General features: G+C 41.8%; 1 protein-coding gene across 6 annotated transcripts in view; it reads right to left on the minus strand.

Annotated features, from left to right (window-relative positions):
- The window catches only part of CHEK2 (checkpoint kinase 2), a 34459-nt gene extending 20438 nt beyond the window's left edge, over window positions 1–14021 (minus strand). Inside the window, exons 1-8 of one of the 6 annotated variants that reach the window (XM_054695220.1) lie at window positions 13924–14021; window positions 13473–13535; window positions 13115–13247; window positions 11167–11476; window positions 7698–7822; window positions 7072–7219; window positions 5674–5764; window positions 48–153 (exon numbers count right to left, since the gene is read on the minus strand). In XM_054695220.1, the coding sequence (XP_054551195.1) occupies window positions 48–153; window positions 5674–5764; window positions 7072–7219; window positions 7698–7822; window positions 11167–11476; window positions 13115–13117 (783 nt within the window). In that variant the 5' untranslated portion in view covers window positions 13118–13247; window positions 13473–13535; window positions 13924–14021. The other 5 variants (XM_054695217.1, XM_054695218.1, XM_054695219.1 and 2 more) reach the window with 5 other exon arrangements.
- Window positions 14022–14109: the final 88 nt, after the last annotated feature.

Here is a 14109-nt window from a genome sequence, read left to right on the forward strand (position 1 = left end):
TAAGAAATGTGAAGAACAGCTGAGCAGCCACAGATACAGGTACTTACTGCCTCTTTCTCAGAGCCAACAAACTTCTTTTTGTTAATGATCTTTATGGCTACTTTTTTACATGTTTTCCTCTCAAAAGCTAGCTTCACCTCTCCACAGGCACCACTATGGGGAAAAACAGACAATAATTGGCAGGATGTTTTTAATCATGAGATCCACCACTCCTGAGTCTGCCCCAATTACAAGTTAAAGAGGATCCATGCACATCCCTTCCATTGTGCTTATTTTCCGAGTAAAACAGAGTGAAACCTCACCAATATCAAATGTCAAGGACACAAGCGGATGTGCATCATCCAACAATATTGAGTCAGCTATAAATTTCACTATTTGAGCTGAGCAATACAGACTTAAGACATTATCACCCTAGATTCTGCAATTCTCAGAAAGACAGAATAGGAGAACAAACATCAAACAGAATTAAGTTGCAGTCAAAAGGAGTGCCTGAAGCCAGTTACAGTAAACACAATCCGCAAATAAGTTGCTTTCCTTGATACATTTCTTGCCTTTCTTATTCTCTATCTTTAAGGAAGTATATACACAGTTGATGAAGCCTAAAAAAAATTGCAATACCTAAGAAACCAAAAGTATTACACAATTTAACCTACTGCAGCAAACTCTCAAAGATTTACAATTCACTGCAATACTATACTAAAAGGAGGAATGTTACCCAGGAAGCCACCCAGTGCATAGTTAACTGTACATGGGCTCTGTTCTCCAAAGTGTGGGTCAGCCGCAGGTAATAGCTACTGGTATATCATAACCTCGCTCATTAACTACCTGAAGTCTACTATTACGTGACTACTGTGGGCTTTGGAGGTAGGATGATGGGTTTGCCAAAACATCTTTGTTACTGTGTATTGTGTATATACATACATAAGATAAAATTTAGGGCCTCCCCTGGTGGTGCAGAGGTTGAGCGCTGGGCTGCGAAGCTGCCCGCAGCCTCTGCAGCACCGGTTCAATACCTGCCCACCAGTGAGGGTCCCACATGGCGCACAGACCTCTCCTGCAGCCCACTGCTCCCTTCAGCAGTGTATTTCGTCAGTCAGCCTGCTCTGCTCCCCACTCTGGCTCTGGTGAATTCTCTCTGGTGAATTCCCTCCCATGCTTCTGACTGTACCCAGTGCTTGTATAAATAAAATAAATAAAATCTTTTTTTAAAAAAAAGATAAAATTTACCATTTCATCATATTATTGTGTATAATTCAGCAGCATTAAGTATATCCACAATATTGTGCAACCACTAACTCAAATCTAGAACCTTTTCATCAGCCCAAATGGAAATCCCATACCCATTAAGCATCTACTTGCTACTCTACCCTCCTCCTAACACCTGGCAACCACTAATCTCCTTTCTTTCTCTATAGATTTGCCTATTTTGAATATTTTCTATCAGTGGAGTCATATATTAGGTGGCCACTTTGTGTTTGGCTTCTTTCACTTGGTAGGTTTTTCAAGCATGTATCTTACTTCCTTCTTGCGTATAGCTTAATAATATTTCATTGTACAGACATAGCTCATTTTGTTTACCAATCATGTGTTGATGGGACAATGCTGTTTCCATCTTTTTCCTACTGTGAATAGAAAGGCAATGAACATTCATGCATAAGTTTTTGTTTGAACATCTAATTTCAATTTTAGAGAGTAGGGGACCTGCAGGACCATGCGGTAATTCTGTTTACCTCTTATTTCTAGATCTTTGTTCCATTTTGAGTTGACTTTTTCATATGGTGTGAGATAATGGTTCATGTTAACTATTAGCTTTTAAATCTGCTCAAAATACTTTCCAATTCCCCATCTGCTAATAACATTTTCCCTGAGAAATCGTCACTGAGTCCACGTATGTCTATTTTAGTACAACACCCACTTCTAGCACCATGTGGTGAATACTGATACAAAATTTAGTCAATAAGGGTTTTCCCTGGAATAAAATGCTAATGTTCTCTTAGTTGTGGTTTGTTGGCAAAGGAATACAACTCTTTGGCTCAAGGTAGCCATTTTCTTGCTACAGAGAGAGTAATTTCTAGAGGAGGGCAACAAAGAATAGCTGAATCAAGAAATGAAGCCAGAGGGAGCTCTTAGGCCGAGTCACAAATAACAGAATTCAAAGAGTGAAATAAAGCCCTAAAGACCCTAGATTGAGTCATGCCTGAAGTTAGTTATACACCTGTATTTCCCAGTTATTTCCCTTATGAATTTGAGTTTAGTTTCTATCACCTGCTAATAGATTTGTGTTGAGCCCTCCTTTACAAAAAAAAAAAGTGGAGTACCATACATTTCTTAAGAAAGAGCACATTTTTGGCTGTGAGTTTCTAAGCAGTCAATGCAAATATGGAAACACAATAAGTTAATGAATTTAATATCCATAAATTAATCCCCATAGATGGTCATAAAGTACACTGTGCTTGATTTTATGAGCAAGAATAAGGCCAATTATTCCCTGCTACATACTTTCTACTTTCAAGTTTCCAAAAACACCAGTGAAAGTACAAAGGCCTTTGCGGGTGGAAGAGTTGGGTAGGGGGGAGGGTGGCGTAAAAGTGTGGTAAGACTGTTATGAACACTTTCCCTAAGGAAGTGGTTCTGTCAAGGTCTGATCAGGCAACCCCTAAAGGACTCCCAGATCCACAAAATCAAAACTATTTTCAGAATATCAGCAAGACATTGTTTGCTTTTTCCATTGTCATTCTCTCAGAAGAATGAGAAGAGTTTTCCAGAGGTACAAGGCATGTGATATTACAACAGACTAAACTAAACGAAAGGGCAAGTGTCAGGATACAGTCATCTTCTAGTAACCAGATATCTGAGACGTGCAAAAAATATAAAACAATACCTCGTCTTCTCACTATTCTTTGTAATTATTTTTCATTTAAAATATTACTTCACATGGGCCTCCCTGGTGGCGCAAGGGGGTAAGACGCAACCTATGAAACTGTCCGCAGCCACTGTAACAGGAGTTTGATCTCTCGCCAGGGAGCTACCCACATGGTGCAGACCTCTCCTCTCTTGCCCGCTGCTCCCCTCAGCAGTGTACTTCAGTCAGTCTGCCTGTTCTGTTCCCCACTCTGTCTCTAGTGAATCCTCTCATCCCCCATACCTCTGGACTGTACCACAGCACTTGTATGCATAAATAAATAAATCTTTAAAAAATATATTATTTAAGGGCCTCCCCAGTGGCGCAGCGGTTGAGCGCTGGGTTGCGAAGCTGCCCGCAGGCTCTGCGGCGCCGGTTCGATCCCTGGCTGCTCCCTGGCCACCGGAGGAGGGTCCCGCATGGCGCGCAGACCTCTCCTGCCGCCCGCTGCTCCCCTCAGCAGTGTACTTCGGACCTTCTGCCTGCTCTGCTCCCCACTCTGGCTCTGGTGAATTCTCTCACCCTCCCGCGCTTCTGACTGTACCCAATGCATGTATAAATAAACAAACAAACAAACAAATAAATAAATAAAACATGCCTCTATTAAAAAAATATATATATATATTATTTAAGGGGCCTCCCCAGTGGCGCAGCGGTTGAGCGCTGGGTTGTGAAGCTGCCCACAGCCTCTGTGACGCCGGTTCGATCCCCGGCTGCTCCCCGGCCCTGGAGGAGGGTCCCACATGGTGCGCACACCTCTTCTGCTGCCCGCTGCTCCCCTCAGCAGTGTACTTTGGTCCTTCTGTCTGCTCTGCTCCCCACTCTGGCTCTGGTGAATTCTCTCACCCTCCCGCACTTCTGACTGTACCCAGTGCTTGTATAAATAAACAAAAAAATAAAAAAATAAAAGAATAACATAACTGGCTAGGAACTTAAAACTTTAAAAAAAATATTATTTAACAAAGTGAATTTCTATTTTAATGAGTTAATTTATCTTCATTTTAATTTCTAAAACCATATACATTAACAATTTTAAACCACATGAAGAAAACCTCTATAGTGTCCTCAATAATTTTTAAGAATGTAAGGAATCATAAGATGAAAAATTTTGAGAATTTTGTGCCATTCAATTGTTAGTTTCATTTTACTTCCCAAAATATCCCAAATTTTGAAGAATACAAAAATGCAATAAATGTGGTTTTGGGGAAGATAATAGAAATGTTCTAAAACTGTGGTTTGTTACCAGAACCCAGCCACCTTAGCGGTGGGAGCCAACAGCAGCAGTGGTGTTTTCCCGCCCTGCTGCTCCTCCGCAAGTCAGTTGTGACAGCTGCTCCTCAGAGCCTAGACCACCCTTTTACTTCCTGGATCATGGAGTGAACCCAAGAGGTCCCAGCTACTAGCTCATTGGTGCTAAACAGTCCAATCAGCAGCAACAGGATTGAAAAGTGGTCAACTTGGATTGTGAGTGTGATACCCTGAAAGAGGATATAAGGCAGGATTGGAGAGAGCTAAAAAAAGAGACTATTCCATCTTCCAAAGGAAAAAATGGCAAGGCTCTGTTCCTGGCCTCCAAAGAAAGAAGGAAAAAAGCATCCAGCAGCCAATCTCCGAGGAAGGAAAAGAAGCCGAAGTCCTCTGTCTCTGACATCACCTAAAAGGAGCATGAAAGGCTCCAAGCCTGGTGTTTCAAACAGCTATTTGTTGTTGGCATAGTCCAACAACTCACAAAGAGCTGTTAACACTTGGTGTCGCTGACACCACCTCTGGGGGACCAGTGGTGACCATCACTACTGGCCAGTGTGCTCTAGCTCTGGTGACAGGTATCTGGCATTCTGCTTGTACTTCTGGTGGACACTATTTGGGTGAGATAGCCAGCCACTTATGGCTACAATAAGTTCTCTGTTTCCCCTGTTTGCAAAATAAATCCCATGGTTGTTATTCCTGGAGCCTGAGGTCTCTTGCAATTGTGCACGTGGGTGAGAACCCACAGACAGTGACCAGTCTGTCTTATCAGGCACTGTACTTCACAGGCTATAGCTCACAGGCCTTTATTATATGGGTGTTGTATTGCTATAGCCCTTGGTTTCCGTTTTCGGTCTTTTTGGGGGGCTTTTGATGGCTCTCTTGTCTTACAGCCTAGGCAGGTAGGTAGCCATTCGGCCTATCCTGGTATTCCATCCTCCCGTTGCCCCACCTGCCCCTGTTTCAGTTTCACAACACTGAATTTACTAAAAACCACTGAATTGTACTTTAAGGGGGTGAATTGTATATTATGTGAATTATATCTTAGTAAAACCTCTTTTAAAAAGTTACCACAGATAAAATTTATAAGGATAAATTGTTCATGTCAATTGATTATTACCAAATAAATAATGGAACTATCAGGGCCTCCCTGGTGGCACAGGGGTTAAAAACAGCATTATCAAGCTATTGGCAGCCACTGCAGCACGAGTTCGATCCCTGGCCGGCCAGGGAACAATCCACATGGCACAGCAGACCTCTCCTGTCTCTCCCGCTGCTCCCTTTAGCAGTGTATTTCAGTAGAACTGCATGTTTCTGCTCCCCACTCTCCCTGGAGAATCCTCTCACCCGCACCCCACACCTCTGCTTATACCCCAGTTCTTTTATGCATAAATAAATAAATAAATAATGTAACTATCATGAATACATACCCTACCAATAATTATGAATAGTTAAGTTATAAAAGCATGAACAAAAATTAACCAATGACAAATGTTTAGGAAAAAATTAAATGTAATTTAATTTACCTTCCAAGAGTTTTTGATATGATGTATTCATCTCTTAATTCCTTAGGGTAAACTGACTGATCATCTACAGTCAGATCAAAAAATACAAAAACTAAGAGAAAAAGGGAAGAAATAGTTCTCATTAATTCATTTGAAGAAGACCTAAAGTTTAGCAAATATATGGAACACAAGACAACTGCTTTTAATTACATTTAACTTCTAACCTTAAATGAATTTTTTAGCTAAACGAACATATCACGAAACCCTTGGAAAATGATGATAATCAAATTTCATTCTTCAATATAAATACACTGCATCATTCTCATCTGTATGGAAAACCATACATAAATGCTAAATTTAATTCCTTGACCTCAGAATATTCAGTTGCACTAGTATAAAACACCTGAGCAAATTAACACATAGCTAGAATCAAAAAGCAATTCATTGGAACCTAGAAAAAAATGTTATAGACAAGTAAATAAACATCCCAATAAAAATTAGATCATAGGAGGGCCTCCCCGGTGGCGCAGCGGTTGAGCGCTGGGTTGCGAAGCTGCCTGCAGCCTCTGCAGCGCCGGTTCGATCCCTGGCTGCTCCCCGGCCACCGGAGGCGGGTCCCGCATGGCGCGCAGACCTCTCCTGCCGCCCGCTGCTCCCCTCAGCAGTGTACTTCGGTCCTTCTGCCTGCTCTGCTCCCCGCTCTGGCTCTGGTGAATTCTTTCACCCTCCCACACGTCTGACTGTACCCAGTGCATGTATAAACAAAAAACAAAACAAACGAACAAATAAATAAATAAATAAATAAAACATGCCTCTATAAAAAAAAAATAAATAAAAATCAAAAAAAAAAAAAAAAAATTAGATCATAGGGCCTCCCCTGGTGGCGCAGCAGTTGAGTGCTGGGCTGCAAAGCTGCCCACAGCCTCTGCAGCGCCAGTTCGATCCCCGGCTGCCGGGCGAGGGTCCCACATGGCGTGCAGATCTCTCCTGCCACCCGCTGCTCCCCTCAGCAGTGTACTTCTTTGTCAGTCTGCCTGTTCTGCTCCCTGTTCTGGCTCTGGTGAATTCTCTCACCCTCCCGCGCTTCTGACTGTACCCAGTACTTGTATAAATAAATAAATAAATCTTTAAAAAAAATTAGATCATAGGTCATCAATAGTATCTTCCCTACCATTTATACCTTTGCATATTTGGTACTTTAAAATATACACCATCTTGAACTAGCCAAACTCAATTAAACCTTAGAAAATCTCTTGTGCTAGAACTTTTTCGTAACTTAAAAATGCAACTAGAACTGAGTTGAATTTTAAATGCTAACCTACTTACTTCACTTAAACCATATTCTGCAAGGACACAAGGTCAATTATCATTTTATATGGAAGGGGGGGAAATCCAGCAACCATAAGATAATGATACTACCTTTATTACTCCATATTGAAAGTGCAATTTCAGAATTGTTACTCAAAGGAAGGCGTTTTCCTTTCCCAACAAGGACTCTATTTACAAAGGTTCCATTCCCACTGTGATCCTCTATGTATGCGATGTGAGAGTTTTTAGGACCCATTTCCTAAAATAGAGATATAGAGAATGTTTTATTTAAAAAGTTCATGCATACTCTGGGTACTCTTCAAATAATAAATCTTTTGCCTTTTAAAATGTTCATGCAGGGGGCCTCCTTGGTGGCGCAGGGGTTAAAGACACAGCGCTGTTAAAATCAATAGCCAGTGCAGCACGAATTCAATCCCTGGCCGGCCAGGGAGATAACCCACATGGCACAGCAGACCTCTCCTGTCTCGCCTGCTGCTCCCTTCAGCAGTGTATTTCAGTAGATCCACCTGTTCTGTTCCCATTCTGTCTCTGTTGAATCCTCTCATTCTCTACACCTCTGGCCTACACCTCAGTTCCTGTATGCATAAATAAATCAATCTATAAAATAAAAAAAAATGTTCATGCAAAGTAATAGTGGGAAGATGTCCAAGATGTCCAAGTCATCTATGATGACTAGATGACCGGCTCTCTGAGATATAGGGATATTGGTGACCTACCCTGAAAATCCGAAAGTGCCTCTTGCTATAAGTTCGGTATTTATCTGTTCTTTTCAGCATTGGTTCATCAAAGCAATATTCACAGCTTCTGTCCCTCCCAAACCAGTAGTTGTCATTAAAACACTCTGTAACACAAAAGTACACACTCAGAGGGCTGTTGAATCTCAAGCATTTGGACACCTTTTTAAATTACCCATAAAATCAATGTGTAGGAGGAAAGTATAAGAAGGCAATCAAAATTACAGAATTGTTGATCAAGATTTTATAAGACTAAAAAAGAAGGGGTTAGAACCATAAAATTCTTCCAACAATGAGTTTAATAAATTATGATTTATACATAACCACAAAATAACAAGTAGTCATTAAAAACCCTCCCTGGTGGTGCAAGGGGTTAAGTTGCAGCACTATGAATCTATCTGCAGCCACTGCAGCACACAGTTCAATTTCCGGCCAGGGAATTAGTCCACATGGCACAGAGACCTCCCTGGCACCCCCGCTGCTCCCCTCAGCAGTGTATTTCAGTCAATCCAACTGCTCCCTACTCTGTCTCTGGTGAATCCTCTCAACACTCCCCGCCCCACCGCACCTCTGAACTACACCTCAGTTCTTGTAATCATAAATAAATACACATATAATATTCCATTATGTATATATACAGAATGAAATAGTATTGACATACAGTGGAATATTACACAGTCAAGAGAAGGAAATCCTGCCACTTGTACATGGATGAAGCCTGAGGGCATCACGCTAAATGAAATAAGCCAGACAGAAAGGCAAATGCTATATGTTCTCATAAGAGGAATCTAAAAAAGCTGAATATAAACAAACAGGATGTTTGTTACCAGGGCTGAAGGAAAGGGGACATTGTGAAATGTTGGTAAAAGGGTACACGTTTCTGGCTAAAAGATGAGTAAATTTAGGGATGTGATGTACAGTATGGTGATTATAGTTAACAATGCAATATTATATACTTGAAAGTTGCTAAAAGATCTTCAATGTTCTCATCACATAGTTAATGCTATAGTAATAATCATCTTGCAATATGTAAGTATCAAATCAACATGTTGCACACCTTAAAGGGATATAATGTTACATATCAACTTTAGCTCAAAAAAAGCTGGGGGGGGGGGAGCCTCCCTCGTGGCGCAGCGGGTTGAGCACAGCACTGTGAAGCCTAGGCAGCGCAGGTTCAATTCCCGGCCAGCCAGGAAGATTCCCACATGGTGCGGCAGACCTCTCCTGCCTTGCCCACTGCTCCCCTCAGCATTGTCTTCGGTCTGTCTGCCTGTTCTGCTCCCAGCTCTGTCTCTGGTGAATTCTCTCACCCTCCCACACCTCTGGCCTGTACCCCCCTGCTTGTATAAAAAAATAAATCTTTAAAAGACAAAAAAAAGCTGGGGGGAGGTAATTAAAAATTAGCAGAGGAAAACATTTTATGGATTAATTGCCATGGTAGTACAACATTGTGAATGTACTGAATACCAATGAATTGTTTACTGAATGGTAAAATGGCAAAATTTTTATTAGACCTATTTTAACATTAAAAAATACTTAGAAATAAATTTTTTTAAGGTAGAAGACATACACTGAAAACTATAAAACACTGGGGCCTCCCTTGTGGCACAGGGGTTAAAGTCCCAGCACAATCAAGCTATCACCAGCCACTGTGGCAAAAGTTTCATCCACAGTCAGGGAGCTAACCCACATGGCTCAGTAGACCTCTCCTGTTTCATCCGCTGTTCCCCTCAGCAGTGTATTTCAGTAGGTCTGCCTGTTCTGCCCCCCACTCTGTCTCTGGTGAATCCTCTCACCACTACTCCCTGCATATCATTAAAGTTTTTGTAGTACTGCCATAAAGATAGACACATAGATCAAAGGAACAGAACAAAAAGTACAGAAATAAATCCTCACATTCGTGGTCAAATGATTTTTGACAAAAGTGGCAAAATCACTCAATGGTGAAACAATAGTTTCTTCAAGAAAGAGTGCTTGAAATAAAACAAAAATGAAATTTTTTTAAATAAGTGAAGTAAATTTTAAGAGTAAAAATAAAAAATCAACAATTTGTAACAATTTAAAAAATAAAGAAAATAACAGAAAAAATTAGTGCTGGATTTGTACATGCAAGAGGATGAATTTGAATCCCTACTTCATATCATATATAAAAATCAACTCAAAAATACGTAAATGTAATAGCTAAAACTACAATATATTTAAAAGAAAACAGGCATAAATCAATAACCAACAATAACAAAAATGTTTTATTTATTGAGCATCTATGATGGTCATCCTATTGTTATAGGGCAGCCCCAATATCCTTTTCCCCCTAACACTATCAGGCTCTTAGTATATGTAACCTTATTCTTATAAGGTGATAAATCCTACTTTACTCTTTCTCACCATCTGTTTCTCATTCAAAATACGTAAGACCTAAATCCATCTTAAAAATATAGCTGACATGAGTAAAAAATAGCTTCAAGGGGCCTCCCTGGTGGCGCAAGGGGTTAAGCACCACACTAGGAAGCAATCCGCAGCCTCTGCAGCACGAGTTCGATCCCCAGACGGCCAGGGAGCTACTCACATGGCGAACAGACCTCTCCTGTCTCGCCCACTGCTCCCCTCAGCAGTGTACTCAGTCTGCCGATTCTGTTCCCCACTCTGTCTCTGGTGAATCCTCTCACCCCCTGCGTCTCTGGCCTGTACCCCAGTTCTTGTATGCATTAATAATCTTTAAAAAAATAGCTTCAAATATTTACTTCTAAATTTAAAGTTGCACATATGAATGTTGGTATTTTATTTCTCCATTTTTTTACTGTTTTTTCCCCGAGTCATCAAAGTTGGACATGAAAGCAGGAAGAGCAAAGTATAAATGGTAAATTAACTGTTGGTTTCTTTATGTTATTATTTCCTATCCCGTTAATTTCAAGTCCAAATTTTTTAAAATGAAGATCATTTTAAACTGAGAGGGAGGAAAAATGCTATTTCAAGCATACCCACACCAAAGCCTAACTATTGAAACCAGGAAGTGTCAGAGGATGATTGTATTCAAATTGCAAGGTTGGCTGTTTTGAGATAAAAACAAATAAAGGCTGTCAACAGTCATCCTTATTCAGAAATCTAAAGTTGCAGACCACAGCAGGACAGGAATGGGGGATGGTAAGTGGTGATTTTTCTGATTACCTGACAAATGTCTGCAAGTTTGCATGAATTTTCATTTTTCAAAGAGAAGGGGCCACTACTTTCTTCGGGTGCTCAGATGGAAAACACTGCAGAAGAGCAGTGAGTATCCGTTGAAAGAATAAATGGGACTTGATAGCAGGGAAGAGTCAGTGTATGACCAAAAACTGCTTCCTTAGTTTTATCTTTCATTGCCTTCAAACTCCACAAATCATTCCAGGAGTGTCTTGAGATTTCTGCTGTAACTGTTTTTCTGAACAAAATTATACTACATAGCAAAGGGTCTTACCAAGATTAGTGAATCCATCCTGTAGGGCCCATAATCGAGCCCAAGGGGCAGGGACGGGCTCCTCTGGTTCTTGGTCCTCGGGAATAGAGGCAAGTTCTTGAGTGGACACTGTGTCTAAGGAGCTCAGTGTCCCTGAGCTGGAGTGAGAGGACTGACTAGAGGTGGGCACTGTGCTGGTGGAGGAACTGGATGTGCCCTGCGGCTGTGAGGAGGAGCCAGGTATCTGCGAGGAGAGGCCATGGGACTGGGAGCAGGCACTGCTGCTGTGGGACTGCTGACACTCCGCTTCTGTCTCCCGAGACATCACCACCTCAAAAAGAAGTGTCCAATAATAAAGTGAGCTTTCAGGACAAGATAAGAGTGAAGACTGTGCATTTGTGATGGGGGGGAAAAAATCCATGGTAAGCATGTTATGCAAAAATTTATACCCTAAGGCCTCCCTGGTGGCACAGGCGGTTGAGCCCAGCCCTATGAAACTGTCCACAGGCTCCGCAGTGCTGGTTTGATCCCTGCCGGCAGTGGAGATACCCACAAGGCGTGACAGACCTCTCCTGTCTCCCCCACTGCTCCCCTCAGCAGTGTATTTCGGTCGTCTGCCTGTTCTGTTCCCCGCTCTCTCTCTGGTGAATCCTCTCACCCTTCTGCACATCTGGCCTGTACCCCTGGTGGTGCAAGGGGTTAAGTCTCAGCACTATCAAGCTATTGTCAGACACTGAAGCCACTGTAGCACCGAGTTTGAACCCCAGCCAGAGAGCTGACCCACATGGCATAGCAGACCTCTCCTGTCTTGCCCGCTGCTCCCCTCAGCAATGTATTTCAGTCAATCTGCCTGTTCAGCTTCCTACTCTGTCTCTAGTGAATCCTCTCACCCCCACACTTCCGGCCTACACCCCAGTTCTTTTATGCGGAAATAAATATTTAAAAAAATTAACACCCTAACATTCTAAAATTCTAGACCTTACATCTTCTAGACAGAATTTTTCACAAATCATTTTCAACAGATCTGTTGTTTTGTGTCACTGCCATAAGCCACAGGGAAAAGAACCAAAAATAATTTGATGGCTATAATTTAGTAAAACAGCAAAAAAAAAAAAAAAAAAAATGGAGTTGGGGGGGCAGACTATTAAGTGCTTATATTCACCTAATCTTTAAAACTTAGAATGAAAAGTAAAATGTATTCATTAATACAACTCACACTATACTTAAATCTCATATAAGGTTTGGATAGGAGGGGTAGGTGGCTTGGGGTAGAAGATAGGCAAAGAGAAATTGTATAGTGACTCCAAGCACCATACCAGGGGTGGCCACTTACATAAAATGTCTCTGAAGTCCCTCCTCCTACAGCTAGCTACTGGAGGGTAAAGACCAAGTAGTTCTTTCTATTCCTTGACTTTAAGGACCAGGCCATTTAAGGAGGCAGAACACAAAGAAGATTGCTCTAAACAACTCTGCCTCACCCTTTGTGATGCTAATTAACTGTGGGGCTCATCTTTTCAGGATCTTCCATGGCCTTCAACCAGAAGAATCCCGCAGAAACTGTTTGAGTTACACAAGACCAGAAGAGAGGTTGCAATCCTCACTTTAGCATTAACATGATGGACAGCTAAATTCTAATAACTGAACCAACAACAAAATAACTGAATCCCTAATCTGATTTTTTTCTGAAGTGCATTATCTCCTGATCCACATACTCAGGCTACTTCTCCAGGAGAACACAATAAAACACAACTCACACTGGCTGCATTTACAGTTTTCCACATACAAAGGTCCTGTGGAGTTTTCCTTAGTGCACACGGTGATGCTAAAGTTGAGTCTGCCACTCTGGGATCTGCAACTATCATACTACCTCAGCCAGGTTGTGTCCTTCTGCAGATTTTTAAGCAAGACTTTTTCACACCAAAAACTGGCAAAAGACACAGTGTCAAAAGTTAGTTGCTATCAACATTACCATAAATGAATCCCTTGCCTCAGACACCAGGATTGGAGTAGTTAGAGGCAAACAGGCCTAGAGTCAAACGCCCGAATCAAATATTTGCATGACTTTTAGGCAGATCACGACCTCTCTGAGTCCATTTCCTTATCTGAAAAAAGATTTTGAGAATTAAATGAGATGATGCAAGAATGTTCCCCCAATAGTGCTTAATAGTTCAAGAACAAAAAAAAAAAAAAAAAATAGTTCAAGAACAGAATTGCAGTCCCATAGAATCGACACCCAGAAAAATCCTTACAAGTGCAACACAGAATTTTTTTTTCCTCAAATAGAGATAGCGCCTCCCCCCCACCCACCCCCAACCCCACACACTTACTTAGGGACACTCACTGCGCATCCTACGAGGGTCAGTGTTTTCAATTCCTGCAGCACCTACCAACTAAGAGTGGAGTTCTCAATAGATGTTTCAGAGATTGAACTTTAAGTATGATATTAATTACTAATATTTATGAAATTCTCTATAAAACAACTTTGCTCTGATTTTGAAGGGCACAACGTGGTTCCTTCCTATCCTGTAGGTCTGGGCCAGTTTCAGCTTGTAAGTAGCAGGGAAGTGAACTTGGCGTCAAAGTTGATCTACAAAGACGGAAGAGAATCACCCACGCAGTCTTCTACCCCACCCCCCACCACCCAGACACACACCAGGTCAAAAACTGGGCAAGGCGGGAGCTCAGGAGATTCAGCTTGCATTAAACGCCTGAGCGTGGGATTCGAACCCCCAAACACCGAAGAGGCGCTCCCCACCGTGACTCACCGCGTGAGCCCACCTGAAGTCGCACACTCTCCCCGGCCACAGCGAGCCGAGTGGCGCTAAACCTGCTGATACAAACTCCACCCTCAACCAATCAAAACACGTCTGCGCTGACGCCGGACCAATGAAGAGAAACGGATGTGACCGCTTTCGTACGCTCAATGCTTGCTGGGAGTTGTAGTTCAAAACCCTGAGCCGAACT

This window comes from Talpa occidentalis, unplaced genomic scaffold, assembly GCF_014898055.3.
Source record: "Talpa occidentalis isolate TD23 unplaced genomic scaffold, MPIMG_talOcc4v2.1 talOcc4.14, whole genome shotgun sequence".
NCBI classification, from domain to species: Eukaryota; Metazoa; Chordata; class Mammalia; order Eulipotyphla; family Talpidae; genus Talpa; species Talpa occidentalis.